Genomic DNA, 17,427 nt, shown 5'->3' on the forward strand with positions numbered 1-17,427 from the left:
AGATGGGCTTGTTGACCTTGATGGCGCCTTTGAGGACTTTGAGTCAACTTGATCGAATGCAGGTTGTCGGGTTTGGTACAAGGGGAAAGGAGGAGGAGTGATAAGAGAGCAAAAGGGGCTGTTTCTTGGCGGGTGTGTGTTTGGCCGGCTGGGCTGGGCTGGGCTGGCCCTCTCCACACCCCCACATGTTCGAGGGAGAGGAGGGTCTGTGAGGTCGTCTTCAACCTTGTGGGGGAGAGCCTCAATTTGACGATGGGATCGGAGTCTAGCGGCAAAGCATAGAGTATGTAGAGGCTTCAAAAAGTCTATTAGGAATGGAGGAATGAGGCAGCCCAGGCTGATCGGCCTGAGGGATATCCGCTCACGAGAAACTCGTGGGCCATTGTCTTGACGAGGTGGAGGTGATTGATGAACGTCAATGGAAGAGAGTACTGATGGGATGGACCCCTAACAACACGGTGGAAACGGCAGGCTCGCTAGGGAAAAAAAAAGATCTTTGCAGATAGTGGGCATCTCAAAGAACAACAACAACAACCACAACCACAACCACAACCACAACCACAACCACAACCACAACCACAACCACACCGCAACCGCAACCGTAACCATGATGGTGGTTACGTCGTTGGATCGATGAAGCGTGCCACTACGCAAACTCTCCTTGTTAATGGGGATATTTCCCCTTGACTCATCCGTCGCATCCAACCAATCGAGAGGGAACGAATGCCGGTTGGAGAAGGTGTGCCAGTTGGATGGTGGAAAGGATACGGCCTCCTGGGGAAGTGGTGCAGAGGCGGGTCCGCACCATTCCGTGTGAAGGCGCTCGCCGTGAAGTGCAACCATGCAAGCCACCCCAGCACGGGAGATGGTACCAGGTGGGAGAGGAATATTTTGTAGAACTGGGAGGATTGGAATTGAGGACGGGGTGGTGGGGACGGGGGGGATATAAGAGGGATGGGGGCCGGAGTGGTTTCACGGTAGATTGTAGCGACGAGGCCAGGTGTAAAATGACCTTTTCAGGTGGTGAAAGAAGCTTTTGGGGGGATGTTGCCACTGTAAAGGTTCACCATGGCCATCTGGTGATGCTCCCGCAAAGAGGAAGCCGGGACAGAAATAAGATCAGACACCAAGTACACAGCCCCACTCCCAGATTGAACCACGCTAGTCCTAATTCGACTCGCCGAAATACTGGGGGATCAACCTTCGCTGCGCCTTGATGACTGGCCTGGTTCACGCAACCTTGTTGTTGGAATTCAAGCAGTGAAATATCGGCCTGACTCCTTCGGACGAAGCTCTTGTCTTTTTCTCTTCTTTTTCTCTCTCTCTACCGGTACCTGGAGGTTCGAAATAGTGTTGTTCAATTGCTTCCCAGCACTTGTTTTTGCACTTGCACTTTGCACTGCCCGCCGCGGAAACGCTTCACAGTCAGTTCAAACAAACCTTACCAACAGGCAGCCGGAACTCTTCATCCCCCTGTCGTCTTTTGCTCTCTTCTTGTTGCTTGCACCACACACACACACGCACACATCCACACATCTACTCCTACAGTTGTTGTGTGTGTGCCACCAACTCAACTTTGCCATTTTACCAAAGAGTTTTGCCTCCTGCCGATAGTTGTGTCTGTTAGAGAAGCCACACGCCAATCAACCAGGGCTTCACAATTCCCATCACACACGGATTGTAAGCACCAAAATCCCCAACCAAGTTGGCAACACACAGACCTCAGCTTCAAGTCCACCAAACACCTCCTCCTTTGGACGAAAACATCTTCCATCCCACACCACCACCACCACCACCACCACCACCACCACCACGACACCCACACTTCGAAATCACATCACAGTTGATTCCGACATCACACCTTGTCAAACACGCTGGTAACCAATCCCAGCCCGAGACTCCTGACATATCTCCACACCAACCTGCATCCTCAACTCGTCACGGGGTTGCGTTTGACACAGTACGTACAACGCAACCGTTCAACGCGATGGCCAACATGGCCCAGAACGGCTCGGCCGGGACAGCCTTCCATGGCTTCTCGGTCTACCAGCCGGCTCTAGGGGCGGCCCTCCAGTGGCTGCCCCAGGTCGGAACCCCTGAGCTCGATGCGATGATCCACGCTTTCCTTCCAGGCCCTGCGTCCATCAAGGACAAGAGAGCGCACGTCTCGATGGACTTCTTCGAGTATGCTCGCCAGACCGGAGAGACCATCAAGTTCTACCCCGTCCCCGCCACCTCCTCCTTCTCCCCTGCCGTCACCGCCTCCCCCGTCGGCTCCGCCATCTACGACTCCGGCTATGCGTCCGGCTACGACACTTCCCCCGTCACCTCTGACCAGAGCTGGGCTCAGTCGCCTGTCTCCTTTGCTCCCGTCGCCTCCTTTGAGGAGTTCACTCCTGCCTCCACCTCCAAGAAGGCCACTGCTTCCCGCCAGCACACCATTGACTTCTCCAGCCACCCGGGAATGCGGATCATGACCAAGGACGGCAAGGACGTCACCAACTCGGCTTCTCGCGGATGCAAGACCAAGGAGCAGCGCGACCATGCTCACCTGATGAGAATCATCAAGGCATGCGATGCCTGCCGCAAGAAGAAGGTCCGCTGCGACCCTAGCCACAGGAAGCGCTCTGCTTCTCAAGCCTCCACTTCCCCATCCGAGCAGAAGAAGTCTGCAAAGAAGGCCAGGAAGTCCGAGCAGCAGCCTTCCGTGCCAACTGACCAGCTCGTTGCCAACGCTTTCGCCGCGGCGCCCGAGACCACCACCTCCCTCCCGGTAGCGTTCGATGCTGACCTGGAGAACCTCTGGAACGACTTCATTGTGGAGCAAGACCCTGTCGTTCTCCCTACCGACTTCACCTTCAACGACCCTCTCTTCGACGCTTTCACCGACTCCCAGAGCTTCTACAACCCCAGCTCTGGCTCTTCTTCCGCCACTTCGCCTTCGCAAGTATTCACTCCTTTCACTCCGGCACCCGCCACCGCCTCGCCCGCCACTCTCCTTGTGGATGCACCGGAGAACCTTCTTCCTTACATGAACCCTGGCGTCGACCTTGGAACCAGCTATGTCGACTTCAACCTCTACTCACCCGCGTCCAGCTACTATGATGAGGACCCCATCTTCCAGCAGACTGATGTTGGCAGCCGACACGCTGCCGCCTCGTCCAGCGCCAAATACAGTGGCCCGTCCTATCAACAACAGCAGCAGGTTCATCCCGGCTCAAGCCACAACCTGGTCCTAGCGGATCAGAACAGCTCTGATTACTACTACGAATCTGAGCGCCACTCTGAGCCGGTACGACATGTTCCTGAGGCCCTACGCGCAGACCACCGCTCCTCCTCCGCCGCCGGCACCGAGGTCTACCTGCAAGCAGTTCAACAGACCTTATACACCGGCCAGGATGACAGCACGGTTGCCCACGACGTCCAGTCGTCGGTTAGTCCGAGCACATCCACCGGAGCCAGGAGGGTAAGCTCACCATCACCATCACCATCACCATCACCCTCACCGGCACCCCTGCTGCGCACGACTGCGATGAACACGGGCACTGTTCTCCAGTCAGGCGTACCTGGGCACTCTGTCGCCATAACACCGATTGCCACCACAACAAGCACGGCTGCCATCGATGGCCGATGCTGTGTGGAGGAAATCGTGGGTGGCAGCTGCGGCGGCGTATCTGCCGACCTTGGAATTCAACCAAAGTCTGGCAAACAAAGCCGTGTCAAGCAGTGCTTCGATGGGGTAAAGGCGGTATTGGCGACGATGATGGTCGCAAACTCCCCGACACGACGTCAACCTGCCGTGAAGGACGCTGCCCAGGAAGGCTTCCAGCCGTCCATGGCGCGTCTTTCTCAGCTTGTCGTGCTCGGTCTTGTTTCGATACTCTGCGCGTCTTATGGGACGCATCCTGGGGGTCAAGTCGACAGCCTCGCCAACATACTGAGCATCATGACTCTATCTTTGGGCTACATAGCACTGTGGTGTTGTGGAGTCCCGGGGGCGACCTCGGTCGCCTCGAAACGCTTGCAAATACCAATGGCCAAGATCCAGGCCCTCGGCTCTGCCTCTCAGGGGGTTCAGTCGAGGGCATCTCAACGGGGGAGAAGACTCCTCCGATCAATTGGCTACGCCAGACCATCCATCATGGTGTAGTACCATGGGTGGTCTGGTGGATGTTGCTGCAGGTGTGGGGAAAAAAGATATGAGGATGTAGTGATGTTTTTGCATGTTGACATTAGCGAGCGCATTTGTTTGGTTTGGCATATGATACCCAGGGTTTGGTTTTACAACGGATTTCGGAACATGTCGGTCGTTCATTTCCTCGACGTCGTTTGGGAATGGATGGCTAGGTGGACTGTGGAGATGCCTGGTACTGATGATGGGAGCGATGCTTTGTTTTCTGCTATTAGCATGATTGCTATTTCGCTGGATTCCGTTCGGGATAGTGTTAGCTAGTACAGGGAGTGTTTGCTCTTTTTTTCTTTCAGACTTGACAATAGAGGCCCCTCTGCAGGCCATCGAAATTAAAAACGAAAAAAAAAAAAAAAAAAACTAATAAGTTCCTTTGCTGTGATGTGATGTGACATGTTGGGGGAAAGCTATTCATCTTTACAGAATGACCAGAAAAAACAAGATGAGACAGGCTTGGACATGTCTACTCTCCCAAGTCTGTCTCAAGGCATCATCTGGTGAAAAGGAGACAGTGGCCTTCTGGATGTCAACAGAAGCAAACAGCAGTCGTCCGTTATTGGGTATGCAACAAAGCGAGCCTTTATGCAAACGAACGTTGGGAGAGAAACCGTGGCGTGCATATACCGGGGGTACCTGGCGAACACAGAAGGTCCAGTCATTTTTCTGCCGCGACCCACAGGAAATTGCTGCACAAGGAACACACAAAGTGGGCCCGAGATGTTGTTCACTCGGTTTTCACTCCTCATCATGTCTGTCTGGGCCCTGTCTGACCATTCCATGTTCCCAGACTGCTTTTTCCAGCCCGTATGAGGCAGAAAGCCCTCAAGTGACGCCAACTGCCCTCCAGACAAGGGGGTTTCTTTCTGCCTGGGCCGATCCCGTGAGCCAAAACATCGCATCTCAACTTTCTCAAGGAAGGAGAGAAGGAAGGCGAGAAGACTCCAAACACATCCTGCGAGTGCATCGTTCCTCTCAAAGAATAGCCCTTGCCGGCTCCTCAGCATTAGTCCCTACTCTCCAGCACTCTGTCGTTTACCGGAAACACCTTCCTGTTTTCCCTGGCATTCTGGTCTTTCAGGGCGGGTGTGTGTGCCAGGCCAGGCCAGGCCGTGACTGCAAACCTGTCTTGTGAGTCGAAAAAGGGCCCACGCATCCGAGAGCAAAAATGGCAGTCACTCTGTTCCAAGCCCTTGCGGCCACTGGCCTCAAAGCCTTTGCCGTTTTGCAGGCTCTCCTATGGTTCCCCGCCGGCGTCTTTCGACAGGCACTCGCACTTCTTTCAGCAGCGACATCATCCCCCCACCGGCCGAGCTCGCCAACTCTTCCCCGTACTTCTGCTCCTGCTGCCGGCTCTCTTGGAAATTGCAACAACACTGCCGACAACGACCAAGCCGACCTTCATGCCAACCAAGATAGCGGCGCCGACAACACCGACTTGACAATGGCTGGGGACTCCTCCTCTGCCTCCTCGCGGCAGCAGCAGACGTTGTCGAACAATGCACCTCTCCCCAAGGTCGTCCCGGCCATGCCAAGGTTCGGCCCGGCCTCGTTGAAGGAGAATGCCCCTGCGGCTTCTGCTGCCAACCCTGCCGTTACGACCGCCAATTCGACCGACGCGGTCGCCAACGGCGTTTCCCGCTTGAGCCTCCAGGAGAGTGCTGCTGCTAGCAATCGTGTTCTTTCGGCTTCGGATGGAAATGCTGGTGCTGGCTCGACCGCCGCTCCCGCCGAGAACGGCGGCACTGCGGCTTTGAGCAAGGGAAGTTTTGTTCAGTCTAACGGCGCTCTACCCGACATCTTCGGCGGCGACGAGGCGCTGGCCACTCAGGAGGTGACCCGCGCTCCTGCTGTCCCGTTGACTCACAGCATCTCGCAGACTAGTAAGCTGAAGGAGATGCCGCCGCCTACGATTCAACTCGGTGACGAGACGCTGCGCATTCTGGAGAAGGAAGAGACACCTGAGCAGGCTGCTGAGAGGGCTGTTCACAGTGGGTTCATGAGGGAGGCGTTGGATATGGTAGGTTTCAAATTTCCCTTTTTTTTTTCTCTTTTTTTTTTCTTTTTTTTTTTCGTCTTGTGTTTCCACCCAAGAGGTGGTTGTTGAGAGTTTGTGAGCTATGGTCAGATGAAATATCAGGCATGCGGACAGTCAGACATCAGCCCCGACTTGTTGGATTGGCTCTCTACTCGCAGGCACCTGTTGTCCCCTCCCCCTGCCATTAACCTCTCGTTTTGGAAAGATGGATTTCCGGAATGAGATATGTTAGGCTGCTTTTTTTTTTGTTTCATTTACACAAGGCTTCGGGATCCCCTCCATTAGTCTGGTTACACGACTGTTGGCTCGCATCAGACTTTGCTGCTGTCGGCTGCATCGGTCTTCGGCATGTCCTACCTTGACACGCTCAGCCTCTTCACTCACTCGTATCACCGGCATGGCTTGACCATCGCTTGCTAACCTGTCCACCGCAGGCCCGACTTGCCCTCCGAACAAACGAAACACCGGTTGGCTGCGTGCTCGTGCACAACGGACGTGTCATCGCCCGGGGCATGAACGCAACCAATGTCAGCCGTAACGGCACCCGTCACGCCGAGCTCATGGCCATTTGTGCGCTGTTGTCCTTCGCATCCGAGGCCGACACCGAACCTGCCCGTCCTGTCAAGGCCATCGTCCCTCTCGGCGACAAGACCAACTCCCAGCAGCCGGAAGTCGACGAGGAAGATGCTCTCTGGGGTGACGTTGACCCCCGTGATGGGCATCTCTTTCCCTACGGCCAGAAACTTCACCCGGCTCCGCGTGTTGATCCCTCGGTCATCCAGGAATCTATTCTCTACGTCACGGTTGAACCCTGCGTCATGTGCGCGAGCCTGCTGAGGCAGCTCAAGATCAAGAAGGTGTATTTTGGAGCGGTCAACGACAAGTTCGGTGGGACGGGGGGTGTTTTCCGGATCCACAAGAACTCGCCTCACTCGATGGCGAGCGCGCCGCCTTCGCCCGCGCCGAGGAATGGGAAGGGACTTGCGAGACCGGTGCTGGAGCGGAGGCCGGTGTCGAGTGCCGATGTCACGACCGACGCGGCGAAGGCTGGAGGAGCGCCTGTGATGGCAGGACAAGAAAGTCGGGAGGTTTTGAGTCCTGACGAAGAGGTGAAGGGGGGTCCGGACAATAGTGTGCTCGACCCGATTGACACGTCGCATTTGCCGGGGGACGGGGGCAATGTCGAGCGTGGGTATGAGGCCGAGGGGGGGTGGGGGAGGGATGAGGCTGTCACGCTGCTGAGGCAGTTTTATGTGCAGGAGAATAATCGAGGTATGTTTTCTCTGGGGAGGACCGCAAAGAAGGGTTGATGCTGACAGGGACAAAACAGCTCCTGTCCCGAGAAAGAAGGAAGGCAGGGCTGCGAGGTTGGCGGCTATGATGGAGAGGGACGGTCATGCTGGGGGACCTATGATCGACCCCAACTCTACGGCTCCTCCGCCAGGTGACTGCAATGGTGGGGCTGAGACGCCCGAAGCTGTTGGGACGCCGATCATGGAGACTTGTCCTCTGGCTGGGGATGAGAATAAGGAGAATGAGGTTATCACGGCTTGAGGGGTTGTGATGATAGCATGAATTGACGGGAGTGTGGGTGCAGTGTAAGAATATGCGAGGGAGGACGGATTGCATTACTCTGGAGTTTAAAAATGAAAATCATCATGAGGGCATTTGGTATTTGGGGACGGGACAGGAAGATGTTGGGTGGATAGGAACATTGGGGGGAGGGAAGCATTTTCACACATGGTTATTTGTTTGTTTGTTTGTTTGTTTGTTTGTTTGTTGGTGCTGACCTTTAGACTAGCCAAGCACTCGCAGATATCCCTAGATTTATTTCTGCCTCACGGCTTGTTGGGAATGCATTAGGGTTTTGAGATGATGGTTCAGTGTTGACCCGAAGATGTTTGAAGTGACCGCCCTTCCCTTGCCTTTGCAAATACATATATGTCTGAGGTAGAGGGGTTAGTGGCTGTTATGTTTTGAGTTTTGGGGTTGTGATACTTGGTGATAATCGAGGACTCGTGGTCACGAGCCTGGCTGCCCACACTTGGAGGAGATGAAGTTGAAGCAACCCCAGTTCACACCCACACATGATCCAAGCCGTGACCACTTTCATGTTCAGGTAACCAACCAGACGGGAAGGAAATCAATGTATTCCCCTCATCTCCAACCAGCTAGCTGCCCTCCCCCCCCCCCTTACCAAGATGGTTGCAAGCCTGAGCTGTTTGAGCTGGCGAATGAGAGGTTGAGCCTTATCAGCTCGGGGAGCCCAGCCAACCAACCCCCCTCCCCTCTAGGATTTGGACCCTTCTTCGATTGTTTGGGAAAGCAAAGGAGGAGCTTGGTTTGCATATGTCAGAATTGTGGATAGGAAAAATCGGCCGGGGGGGGCAAGACATGTAGTTAGTGTGTGTCGGATCCCCCGTCGTTCGGGGTTTCTTTCTCACTTCTCCTCAAAGTGCCGGGGGATTTGGTTCCCCGTTGTTTTTGTTTGAGGTTTGATTATAGCTGATCGTGCACTCGCAGACGTCAATATGTCAAAGAGAGCTGAGCCTGGCTGTCTCTTGTCTGTCTGTCTGTCTGTCTGTCTGTCTGTCTGTCTGTCTGTCTGTCTGTCTGTCTGTCTGTCTGTCTGTCTGTCTGTCTGTCTGTCTGTCTGTCTGTCTATATCCCACGCCATTATCATTCATCATCGAGGCACAGGGACCGGGAAGTGGGGATGCAACAGGGAGCCAGCCAGGGACATTTGGGGGTTGGGAGGGAGGGAGGGGGGGGGACAAGCCGCTGTAGATCCTTGGCGGTTGATAGGAGGTCAGCGAAGGGCGAATGGGAGGGGGCCGGTTTTGGGTGTCGCATCTCGCCGACGGCCCTGGCTTGGACTGGTGTGGAATTTGATATCAATCTTATCAAAGATCGATCATGTTGAACGACAAACAAACAATCTTGGTTTTATTTTTTTTCTTGTTTTTTATTTTTTTGGGTTTTTTTTTTTGGAAAGGGGGGGGAAGGGGAGGGGTTGTTTTACCCCGTTGTACGACTCGAAGGAAAGCGAAGATCTCGGCATTGTGTTTGAACGCAGGTCTCGGCATTGAGGGTTTGTGCTCCGCCCCGGTGGAAAGCGGGAAGGCCGGGAAAAGGAAGGCCGGGTGGTCCCGGTTTGCGGGGTGACGGCCGGGATGGATTGCCCGGTTGGTCGGGGCCAGCAGCACGTGTTGGGAAGAAAAAACGGTGGTTTTGTATTCGACCGGTCGAGAACACGTTATGGGCATGAGATGAAATGGGTTTAAGAGTTTGGCTGTTTCGCAGTACCGCCCTGTTTGGGGTGGTCAAATACGGCAGCAGCCGGTGATAAAGGTTGTGGTGAGGTGGTGAGATGGTGAGATAGATAGATAGATGGGTGGGGGGCCAGCTCCGGAGGAGGAGCGAGAGACTCGAGACCCCAGGTGTGGAAATCGTTGGGTCGTTGGGGGCAATGGTTGGCTTCAGAGTGACAGTTCTCCAGCGTCCGTCTCTCTCCCCGCAATGTCATCACGATATAAGGGCTGTCTTGTCGCATTCCTCAGTCCATGTCAAAACCACTTCTGCATCTGATGATGGCCCAAAAGGAAGAAAGACATGCAAGAGAAGCTTTGGAGCTCTTGGCCCACCCGCTAGGTCCCGTTTTAGGACGCTCGCCCGACCGAGGCACCGTTTATCTTGGCCGCCGCCTCCCCAAAGATAGGCGTTCCCCGCTTTCAACTTCTGGCACTACCGCACATCAGGAATGAGGCCAGACAGGATCAGGCCGTTCATCCGTCTTCGTAGGGGTCATTGCCACCCAATGACGGACGGCCTGTTACTTGATAGGAAAACTTAATTGTATTCCTAGAGTGCTCCCGGATCGGATGACTGTGTTCGTAGCGCCGCCGTCATCGCAAAAGTCTCAAGAGATGTGTGGTGGGTGGCAGAGATGGAAAAGATCTCGAAAAGAAAAAAAAGAAAAAAATTCCATAGCGGGTGGAGACGGCCGGCTTTTACACGGTGGATATCGCCGCCGTCACACAACTTCGCACCGCTTCGGAAGCCTCCTTGTTTTTCTTTCTTTTTTCCTCTCTTCTTTTCTCGCGCAACACCACAGGAGACACAGAAACCAGCCTCTTGGGGGCTGATACACTCCGAATCCAAAAGTGCTGGGCAATGGGAGTGGGGGAACAGCTACTGGAAAGATACGGTACCACCCACACCTGCGGGCGGAAGCTGCATGTTCGCATGGCATTGGCGCCGCCGTCACCAATCCTGCATCTCATCCCCACTACGCCAAGCCTATCGAGACATCATGTTCCATGTTTCCCAGGCAAGCTCGCCCCGGTGAGGGTGGCGGGACCTGAGCCGTGATGCGTAGCGAGAGAGATGGATGGATGGGCAACCCTCCAAGTTGCCCTAGTTTCCCCAGAGATAAGGGATTTTTTTTCTTCTGGGAAATACTTAGCGTGTACAGCCTGCACTCAGGGTCCCCGTTTTCCCAGAAAAATGATAAAAAGATGAATCGCCGCTCCCGATCCCTCGATGCCACCTCGTGCCTCCTCGAGCTCTTCTTTTGCAGCAGAAGCAGCACGAGAGCTTCGGCCCTGACGGTGATCCTCGACCTTGACGTCGCCAGCCACGGCCTCCCCCATCAGGCTGACCCTTAGGAAAAAGCTTGTTTCTCCCCTTCGGCCTCTTACTCATCAAGCCCAAAAAAGACTCCACCACACAGGATAGGTTTTTTGAAGCTCCCGTCACTCCGCACCACCATCGTCGAGACCGTCAGCTGCTCGCCCCAAGCCGAATACCCTTATCCAACACCACACCCCGACTCACCTGGTAGAGAATCGGACATCATGGGTTGGAAAGACAACATCAACCAACGGGTTGCCGCCAGCTCGGTTGGCTACTGGTTTCAGTTGGAAGGATCTGGACATGTGAGCCATCTCCGATGAGAGGGAGCAAGAGAGCAAGAAAGACCCAGAGTTCTTACAAGCAATGTCAATAAACAGCCCAAGGAAAGAAAGGGGTCCCAGTTCCTCACCGAGTTCCGTGCCGGCCTTGCGACTTTCTTCGCCATGGCCTACATCATCGCCGTCAACGCCAACATCGTTGCCGACAGCGGCGGTACTTGCGTCTGCTCCAACGGACCCAACAGTGCAGATCCCTACTGCAAGATCACCAACACCTCCTCACCTCTGTTCAACCTTGATTACCAGCTCTGCAAGACCGAGATCAAGAAGGACTTGATCACTGCCACTGCTGCTACTTCTGCCATGGGAACCTTTTTCATGGGTCTGCTCGCCAACCTGTATGTTTCTTTTTTTCTTCTTTTTTTTTTCTTTTTTTTTATAAAAAAAAAACCCCAGCCAAAGATAAAGGGGGGTGATGTATGGAAGACTGACTGACTTCGTTCTTTGCGCAACCAACAGGCCAGTCGGTATTGCTCCTGGTATGGGTTTGAACGCCTACTTTGCCTACACCGTCGTCGGTTTCAACGGCGAAAACAGTGTTCCCTTCCAAACCGCTCTCACGGCTATCTTCATTGAAGGATTCATCTTCTTCGCTCTCGCTCTCCTCGGCATGCGCCAATGGCTCGCTCGCGCCATCCCTCGCTGCATCAAGCTCGCCACCTCTGTCGGTATCGGTCTGTTCTTGACAATCATCGGTTTGACTTACGCTCAAGGTATCGGTCTCGTCCTGCCCGGACAGGCCGTGCCCATTCAGCTTGCCGGCTGTCTCGAGGCTGACATTGCGGACGGCAAATGCCCCGACAGCGTCAAGATGCGCAGCCCCATGATGTGGATCGGCATCTTCTGCGGCGGTGTCTTCACAGCTATGCTCATGCTCTACCGCGTCAAGGGCGCCATCATCGCCGGTATCATTCTCGTGTCCATCATCTCTTGGCCCCGTGGCACCCCCGTCACCTACTTCCCCTACACCGAACTCGGCACCAACAACTTCAACTTCTTCAAGAAGGTTGTCGACTTTCACCCTATCCAGAACGTGCTGAACGTGGTCGACTTCAACATCTCGGGTGCGGACGGCGGTGCTTTTGGCCTCGCCCTCATCACGTTCTTGTACGTCGACATCCTGGACACCACGGGTACGTTGTATTCGATGGCTCGTTACGCCAGCCTCGTCGACCCCGTCACCCAGGACTTTGAGGGCTCCACCATCGCTTACATGGTCGACTCGATCACCATTGTCATCGGCGCCATCTTGGGCACCCCTCCCGTCACCGCCTTTGTCGAGTCCGGCGCCGGTATCGGAGAAGGCGGCAAGACCGGCCTCACGGCCATGTGGACAGGTCTCTGCTTCTTCATCTCCATCTTCTTCGCCCCCATCTTTGCGTCCATCCCGCCCTGGGCCACCGGCTGCGTGCTCGTCCTCGTCGGGTCCATGATGGTGCAAGCCGTTGTGGACATCAACTGGAAGTACATTGGTGACGCCGTGCCAGCCTTCATCTGCATCGCCATCATGCCCTTCACCTACTCCATCGCTGACGGTCTGATCGCGGGCATCTGCCTGTACATCCTGATCAACTCGCTTGTTTGGATCATCGCCAAGGCTTCCGGCGGCAGGATTGTGCCGCCCAACTTTGAGGAGAAGGAGCCCTGGAGCTGGAGCCAGACTGGGGGTGTCATCCCTCCCTGGATGAAGAGGTTGGCGAGCGGCAAGAAGGATTTCTGGAGAAAGGAGCACGAGATTCCCGGCAGCCCTGCTTCCACCGAGGGGGTGACGGAGAAGATTGAGGGAAAGGATGCTGGGAGCGACAAGGGGGTGAATGCTGTTGCTGGCGAGGGCAAGCCTGAGAAGGTTGCGTAAACCCGGTTTGCTGCGGGAGGGAGGGCGTTGGATTTTTTAATTTGCTGTTGAATCATCATGAGAGTGTTTGGAATACGGTGGGTTATATATATATATATATATACATATTGGTTTTAATGGATGGGTGGGTGGGTGGGTTACCATGTCGACATGAGTGAGGAAAGGGTTGAGCTTGATACCCCTGATGCAATGAGAAAAAGTTTGGAATGATGAAGCATTGGAAATATGCTGTCCAGCTGTTGTTCATCAGATGAACATGTGTGTTGAGCTGTTTGCTGTTTGCTGTTTGGCGTCCGTCCGTGCGTTTCCATGACAGCCAGGAAACGCGGTGGTTTGTCTGTCCAGCTAGTTAAAAAATATACCACCTGACTTTATAAAAGTTTGCTTGCCTTTCCTCGACACCCGACGCCGGCGCTTGATGGAGCCTCTTTCCCGGCGTGTATGGCGATGGCGATCCAAAAGCAAAATTGATGATCTGGCTCTTGGATGTCGATGGAAGTGGTGAAGCCTCGAATGGGGAAAATGGTTTGCTTTTTTTTGTTTTTTTTTTTTTTTTTCTGTAAAAGATCGTCGTCGTCCAGTTGGGCAATTGAGAGTGAGTTGAGTGATGGGAAACCTCCCGGCCAACCACGACTTCCTCACGTGCTCTGTCTGTACTTTTGCCCTTAATAAACCCAGACCGCTTGACTCGAGATTTTCTGCTTTGGTGTCAAGGGGAGATATAAATCATTTCCTCCCCGCATCTTCGAAATACTCCCCTCCCCGGGGTAAACAAGCAGGAACAGTACCACATCTTTTTTTTTTTAAAAAAAAAAAAAAATTAAAAAAATGAATGCTGCTCTTCATAGGAAGAGGTCTACCTGTAGCAAGTTCCGCAGCAGGGGGTTTTGTTTGTGTGTGAAGGAGTTGGAGACTTAGCAATGGGGTTTGATCCCACACAACAAATCACTGCACGTACATCATGATGATATCGTTGCCACCAAAACGCCAAGTACTAGCCAGTAGAGCATATTCTCATAAACCCCTACCAAAAAAGAAATCTATGTAAACGTGCAAATGAGTATACGCCCCTATCCTGCCTGTTTCCATCTCAGTCCCGCCGTTGCCGCGGCCGCGCGCTCTATTGTTCTCTGTGAAGGGGGGTATCAAATGATGTGAAACACAAAAAAAAAAAAAAAAAAAACAGAAAATCCTTTTTTTCCGTTTGTGCCCTTTTTTTTTTTGGTGTTACCGGCGATGTGCAAAGTGATGATGATGCATAGCAGTGTCCAGAACCAACAAATGAAATAAGCCAAAAGCTATGCGGTGGAAAAGGATGTTTAAACAGATAGAGCGCCTGGTGAAGAATGCGAGTTGTTCCGTCTCGCCTCGTCGGCACGCATAGCCTTTTCTAGCTCGGCGGCTTGACGCTCGGCATCGGCACCTGTCATGGGTCGACCGAGTGTCAGGTAACCGCCGTCCTCGCCCTCCAGCGACATTGGTGTGACGGGTCCGGGACTGCCGAGCGGTGCCAGACGGGGGGATTTCGGCTTCGTCTTCAACTGACTGGCACCGAAGAACCCATCAGGCCCTCCGATGGCTGCTGGAAGAGCAGCACTGTTAGCTACCACTGACCTCGCAGCCATCGTGGCCTGCGCAACCATGTCACGCTGGTATTGTTGGATACGGCGTTTGACTTCAGAGCCGGATCGGGCATGCCCTTGTTCCCGACGCAGCTTTTGCCCCTGAGACTCGTGGCCAGCCGAGGAAGCGGGCTTTGCCGGTGTCGAGGGCCGCTGCTGCTGGGAACTCTTGCCGTGGCGTCTCTCCCAGTTCGTGGGGTAGTATTTTCCAAGAGGTAACGCAATGCCAGCGTGGTGGCCCATTGGGATATACGACGTTGCGGGGGTGTGAGCAGTGAGCGCAGTTGTTTTCGAGCGCTCAGAAAAGGGGAAGTGATCGGTTTCGTTTCTGGTCGAGGTGCTCATGCTCATGGACAAGGGGCTCGCCGCCCGATTGGTCGTGGACTCGGCAGCCTTTTGCCAGGAGTATTGTCTGGCCATGTCGGCGTCGTTGTGGAATGGATGGGGAATAGTGACCCGGGATTGGGGATCTTCGTGGAGAGGGAAGTATCCTCTGTATTGAATGAGCGTTCAAGTCGGCACACGATTGGCCCGGTGGTGGCCAGATTGACTTGGAGTTCAGGGGATCTGCTTACCCAGGGATATCACCTCGTCCTGACAAGGGGGCCGGCGGAAGCGAAGCGTCCACACCCGTAACAGTATCGTGTCTGCGAAATGATGGTATCTCGATGGCAATTGGCCTGCTTTTGCTGCTCGAACTTCCTTGGGGTGTGTCGACTGATGGACCTGCCACATCGGCGGAGAAACGGGCCTCGGAGTTGATATCTATACAGGCAAGTAATCAGCATGATGCAAGTGATCTCGTGGCTGGTGAGTGAGAAAGCTTGACTGGAATGCTATGTATGACGCAGTGGGGGCATGGAACAACCATTGCAACATCAACGGGGTTTCAATGGAGACGGCTCGGGAGCCGCCGAAGCTGGCCGCTCCGGCTTTAAGCCTGTAGTGGGACGCCTGGTCCGCTGCAGAAAGTCTATTGTCCCCCAACAAGACGGCCAAAGAACCAGGAGGGGTTAAGCGTTGACGCAACCGCTTCAGCACTGATGCAACCGACGCATGTCTCACTGGAGAGTAGCGTTTGACGGCACCCACGCCGCTGTGAATGCAAGCCACGCCATCCGAAGCCGCCCAGTCAGAGATGTTGACTCTGCACCCCGGATTTGCTCGGCATTCCACCATCATGGATCGAGGGGAAATTGGGAATTCGACCCCAGGAGAGGGTATGGGCTGTGTCGGGGTTGAATAGCTGCTGGCCGTTTACTTGTCGGCTGAGAAATGTCGAGGTAGTCAATGGAGGACAATGCGAGCTAAGGTATACGTACCGGCAGTCTGGTCAAGGGAAGCCGTGAAGTTGGATGTAACACTTCGAGTTGGCGGGTTCTCGGTAGCTGGCGAGAAGGCAAACTGATCTTCGGAGCTCGATGATGCGCGAGAGCAATGGGATGCTTCCGACGAGTCTGAGTAGGTTCGTCGATGCATGGCCTGCCGCCTCAGCTGTAGAGGCAGCCTCCACGACCGGTCTGTCACAGATCGCTTCATGGCGATGGATGTTGAGAGTGAGCCTTGCTGGAGATTGGTGTCGTCGATCGTTCGAGATAGAGGGTCAAGTTTGAACTATTTGAGGGGCTGTGTGATGATAACACCCGGAGACAGTTTGTTAGCAAGAGAGATTCTGACTTTCTGTTGCCACACACGTTCGTCCGACGTCAAAGATCAGATAAGAAATCGAAGATATCTCTGATGCAAGACGTGTAGGTGTGGAGAGAGCCCTGCCCTATGGGTGAAACGTCCAGGGTTGCGGAGCGTCTCCTGCCTCAGAACCTCCACTGACAGGAAGGTTCGACCGGTCCCGTCCACACGCTCAGCATCTCGAAATGTTCCACAGGGTCCAAACTTTCTCCTTGCAGTCCGCATGACAGGTTGGATGACGCCCGTCACCCACGGTTCGGTCATACAGATGTCCCGCCACTCGCCTGTGTAAGTCAAACCAAACCCACATACCGGTGTCCAGTGAGCTAATCAATGTGCGCTGCTGGCAGGTTCTCCGTGGATACACAACCCGAGCATACATGTGCGTCAGAAGTTCGAGAAAACAATGGTCAGAGTGGGTGGTCAATATCGGGTCGGTCGCAGTCGGTGACGTTCGGGCTTGCGGTCGGTAAAGGAGGTGGGTTGCCGAAGAGGAGGTGGATTCGACGACGGCAACGGTTCGAGGATGATTACAAGCAAGTGAACAGTCTGGAAACTGCCTTGTTGTGATGTCGACCTAACCGTCTGGGTTCAAGGTCATGTGTGTGTCAAGCTGGCCTGCTGACAACCCTCTAAACAAACACCCCTCGCCTCGGGTCGACGACACCAAACTGAGAAGCGCAGCGAAGAGAAAGAAGTGCCAGGGAGCCGCATGGAATTTATGGTGGGGGGAGGTGAAGCTTCGACCTGGTGTATCCCGCTGATACTGGCGGTTCGCTTAGACGGACGAGGGACGGTTGAAGTTGCATGGCAGGGAAAGGGAAAATGTGGGACGACGCGAAACCGCAACCCAAGAAAGTTGAAGCCGCCTGGGAACACGGCTGTATTCATATCTCTTTCCAAGAAGCCCAAAGCTGCCGGTGGTTGGGGAAGTCGGATATGCTCCATACCTATCAACAAGGGCAAGGTTCCTGCATCCTCACTGAGAGTCCACTCCCTCCGCCCCTCCTCCCTCCTCCCCCTCACTCACCTTCTTTTTTCACGCCGGTCCCTGATACCCTGAC

General features: G+C 54.3%; 4 protein-coding genes across 4 annotated transcripts; 3 read left to right on the forward strand and 1 right to left on the reverse strand.

Annotated features, from left to right (window-relative positions):
• Positions 1-1,987: 1,987 nt before the first annotated feature.
• On the forward strand, positions 1,988-4,150 carry QC764_0024900 (uncharacterized protein; the record flags this gene model as incomplete). Its single annotated transcript, XM_062940098.1, has 1 exon — positions 1,988-4,150. The coding sequence occupies one exon, from the start codon at positions 1,988-1,990 to the stop codon at positions 4,148-4,150; it is 2,163 nt and encodes a 720-aa protein (XP_062806467.1).
• Positions 4,151-4,660: 510 nt separating this feature from the next.
• On the forward strand, positions 4,661-7,909 carry TAD2 (tRNA(adenine34) deaminase). The gene is made up of 3 exons (XM_062943375.1): positions 4,661-6,206; positions 6,659-7,496; positions 7,555-7,909. The coding sequence occupies exons 1-3, from the start codon at positions 5,355-5,357 to the stop codon at positions 7,776-7,778; spliced, it is 1,914 nt and encodes a 637-aa protein (XP_062806468.1). The 5' UTR covers positions 4,661-5,354; the 3' UTR covers positions 7,779-7,909.
• A 1,351-nt stretch (positions 7,910-9,260) lies between these two features.
• Positions 9,261-13,056, forward strand: QC764_121180 (uncharacterized protein). The gene is made up of 3 exons (XM_062943376.1): positions 9,261-11,161; positions 11,237-11,535; positions 11,657-13,056. Exons 1-3 carry the CDS (start codon positions 11,081-11,083, stop codon positions 13,050-13,052), a joined length of 1,776 nt encoding a protein of 591 aa, XP_062806469.1. The 5' UTR covers positions 9,261-11,080; the 3' UTR covers positions 13,053-13,056.
• A 1,018-nt stretch (positions 13,057-14,074) lies between these two features.
• QC764_121200 (uncharacterized protein) lies at positions 14,075-17,203 on the reverse strand. Its single transcript, XM_062943377.1, has 3 exons — positions 15,997-17,203; positions 15,250-15,439; positions 14,075-15,167 (listed from the first exon to the last, which is right to left on the reverse strand). The coding sequence occupies exons 1-3, from the start codon at positions 16,211-16,213 to the stop codon at positions 14,372-14,374; spliced, it is 1,203 nt and encodes a 400-aa protein (XP_062806470.1). The 5' UTR covers positions 16,214-17,203; the 3' UTR covers positions 14,075-14,371.
• Between the last annotated feature and the right edge of the window lie 224 nt (positions 17,204-17,427).

The sequence above is a fragment of the Podospora pseudoanserina genome, chromosome 1 (assembly GCF_035222485.1).
Source record: "Podospora pseudoanserina strain CBS 124.78 chromosome 1, whole genome shotgun sequence".
NCBI classification, from domain to species: Eukaryota; Fungi; Ascomycota; class Sordariomycetes; order Sordariales; family Podosporaceae; genus Podospora; species Podospora pseudoanserina.

Coding starts and splice junctions, on each gene's coding strand:
- QC764_121200 (XM_062943377.1), bottom strand. CDS start 16,213: ATGAAGCGATCTGTGACAGACCGGTCGTGGAGGCTGCCTCTACAGCTG. Junction 15,440..15,996: donor TTCCCTTGACCAGACTGCCG/GTACGTATACCT, acceptor TTGCCTGTATAG/ATATCAACTCCGAGGCCCGT. Junction 15,168..15,249: donor GGACGAGGTGATATCCCTGG/GTAAGCAGATCC, acceptor CATTCAATACAG/AGGATACTTCCCTCTCCACG.
- QC764_121180 (XM_062943376.1), top strand. CDS start 11,081: ATGGGTTGGAAAGACAACATCAACCAACGGGTTGCCGCCAGCTCGGTT. Junction 11,162..11,236: donor AGTTGGAAGGATCTGGACAT/GTGAGCCATCTC, acceptor GTCAATAAACAG/CCCAAGGAAAGAAAGGGGTC. Junction 11,536..11,656: donor ATGGGTCTGCTCGCCAACCT/GTATGTTTCTTT, acceptor CGCAACCAACAG/GCCAGTCGGTATTGCTCCTG.
- TAD2 (XM_062943375.1), top strand. CDS start 5,355: ATGGCAGTCACTCTGTTCCAAGCCCTTGCGGCCACTGGCCTCAAAGCC. Junction 6,207..6,658: donor TGAGGGAGGCGTTGGATATG/GTAGGTTTCAAA, acceptor TGTCCACCGCAG/GCCCGACTTGCCCTCCGAAC. Junction 7,497..7,554: donor TGTGCAGGAGAATAATCGAG/GTATGTTTTCTC, acceptor GGGACAAAACAG/CTCCTGTCCCGAGAAAGAAG.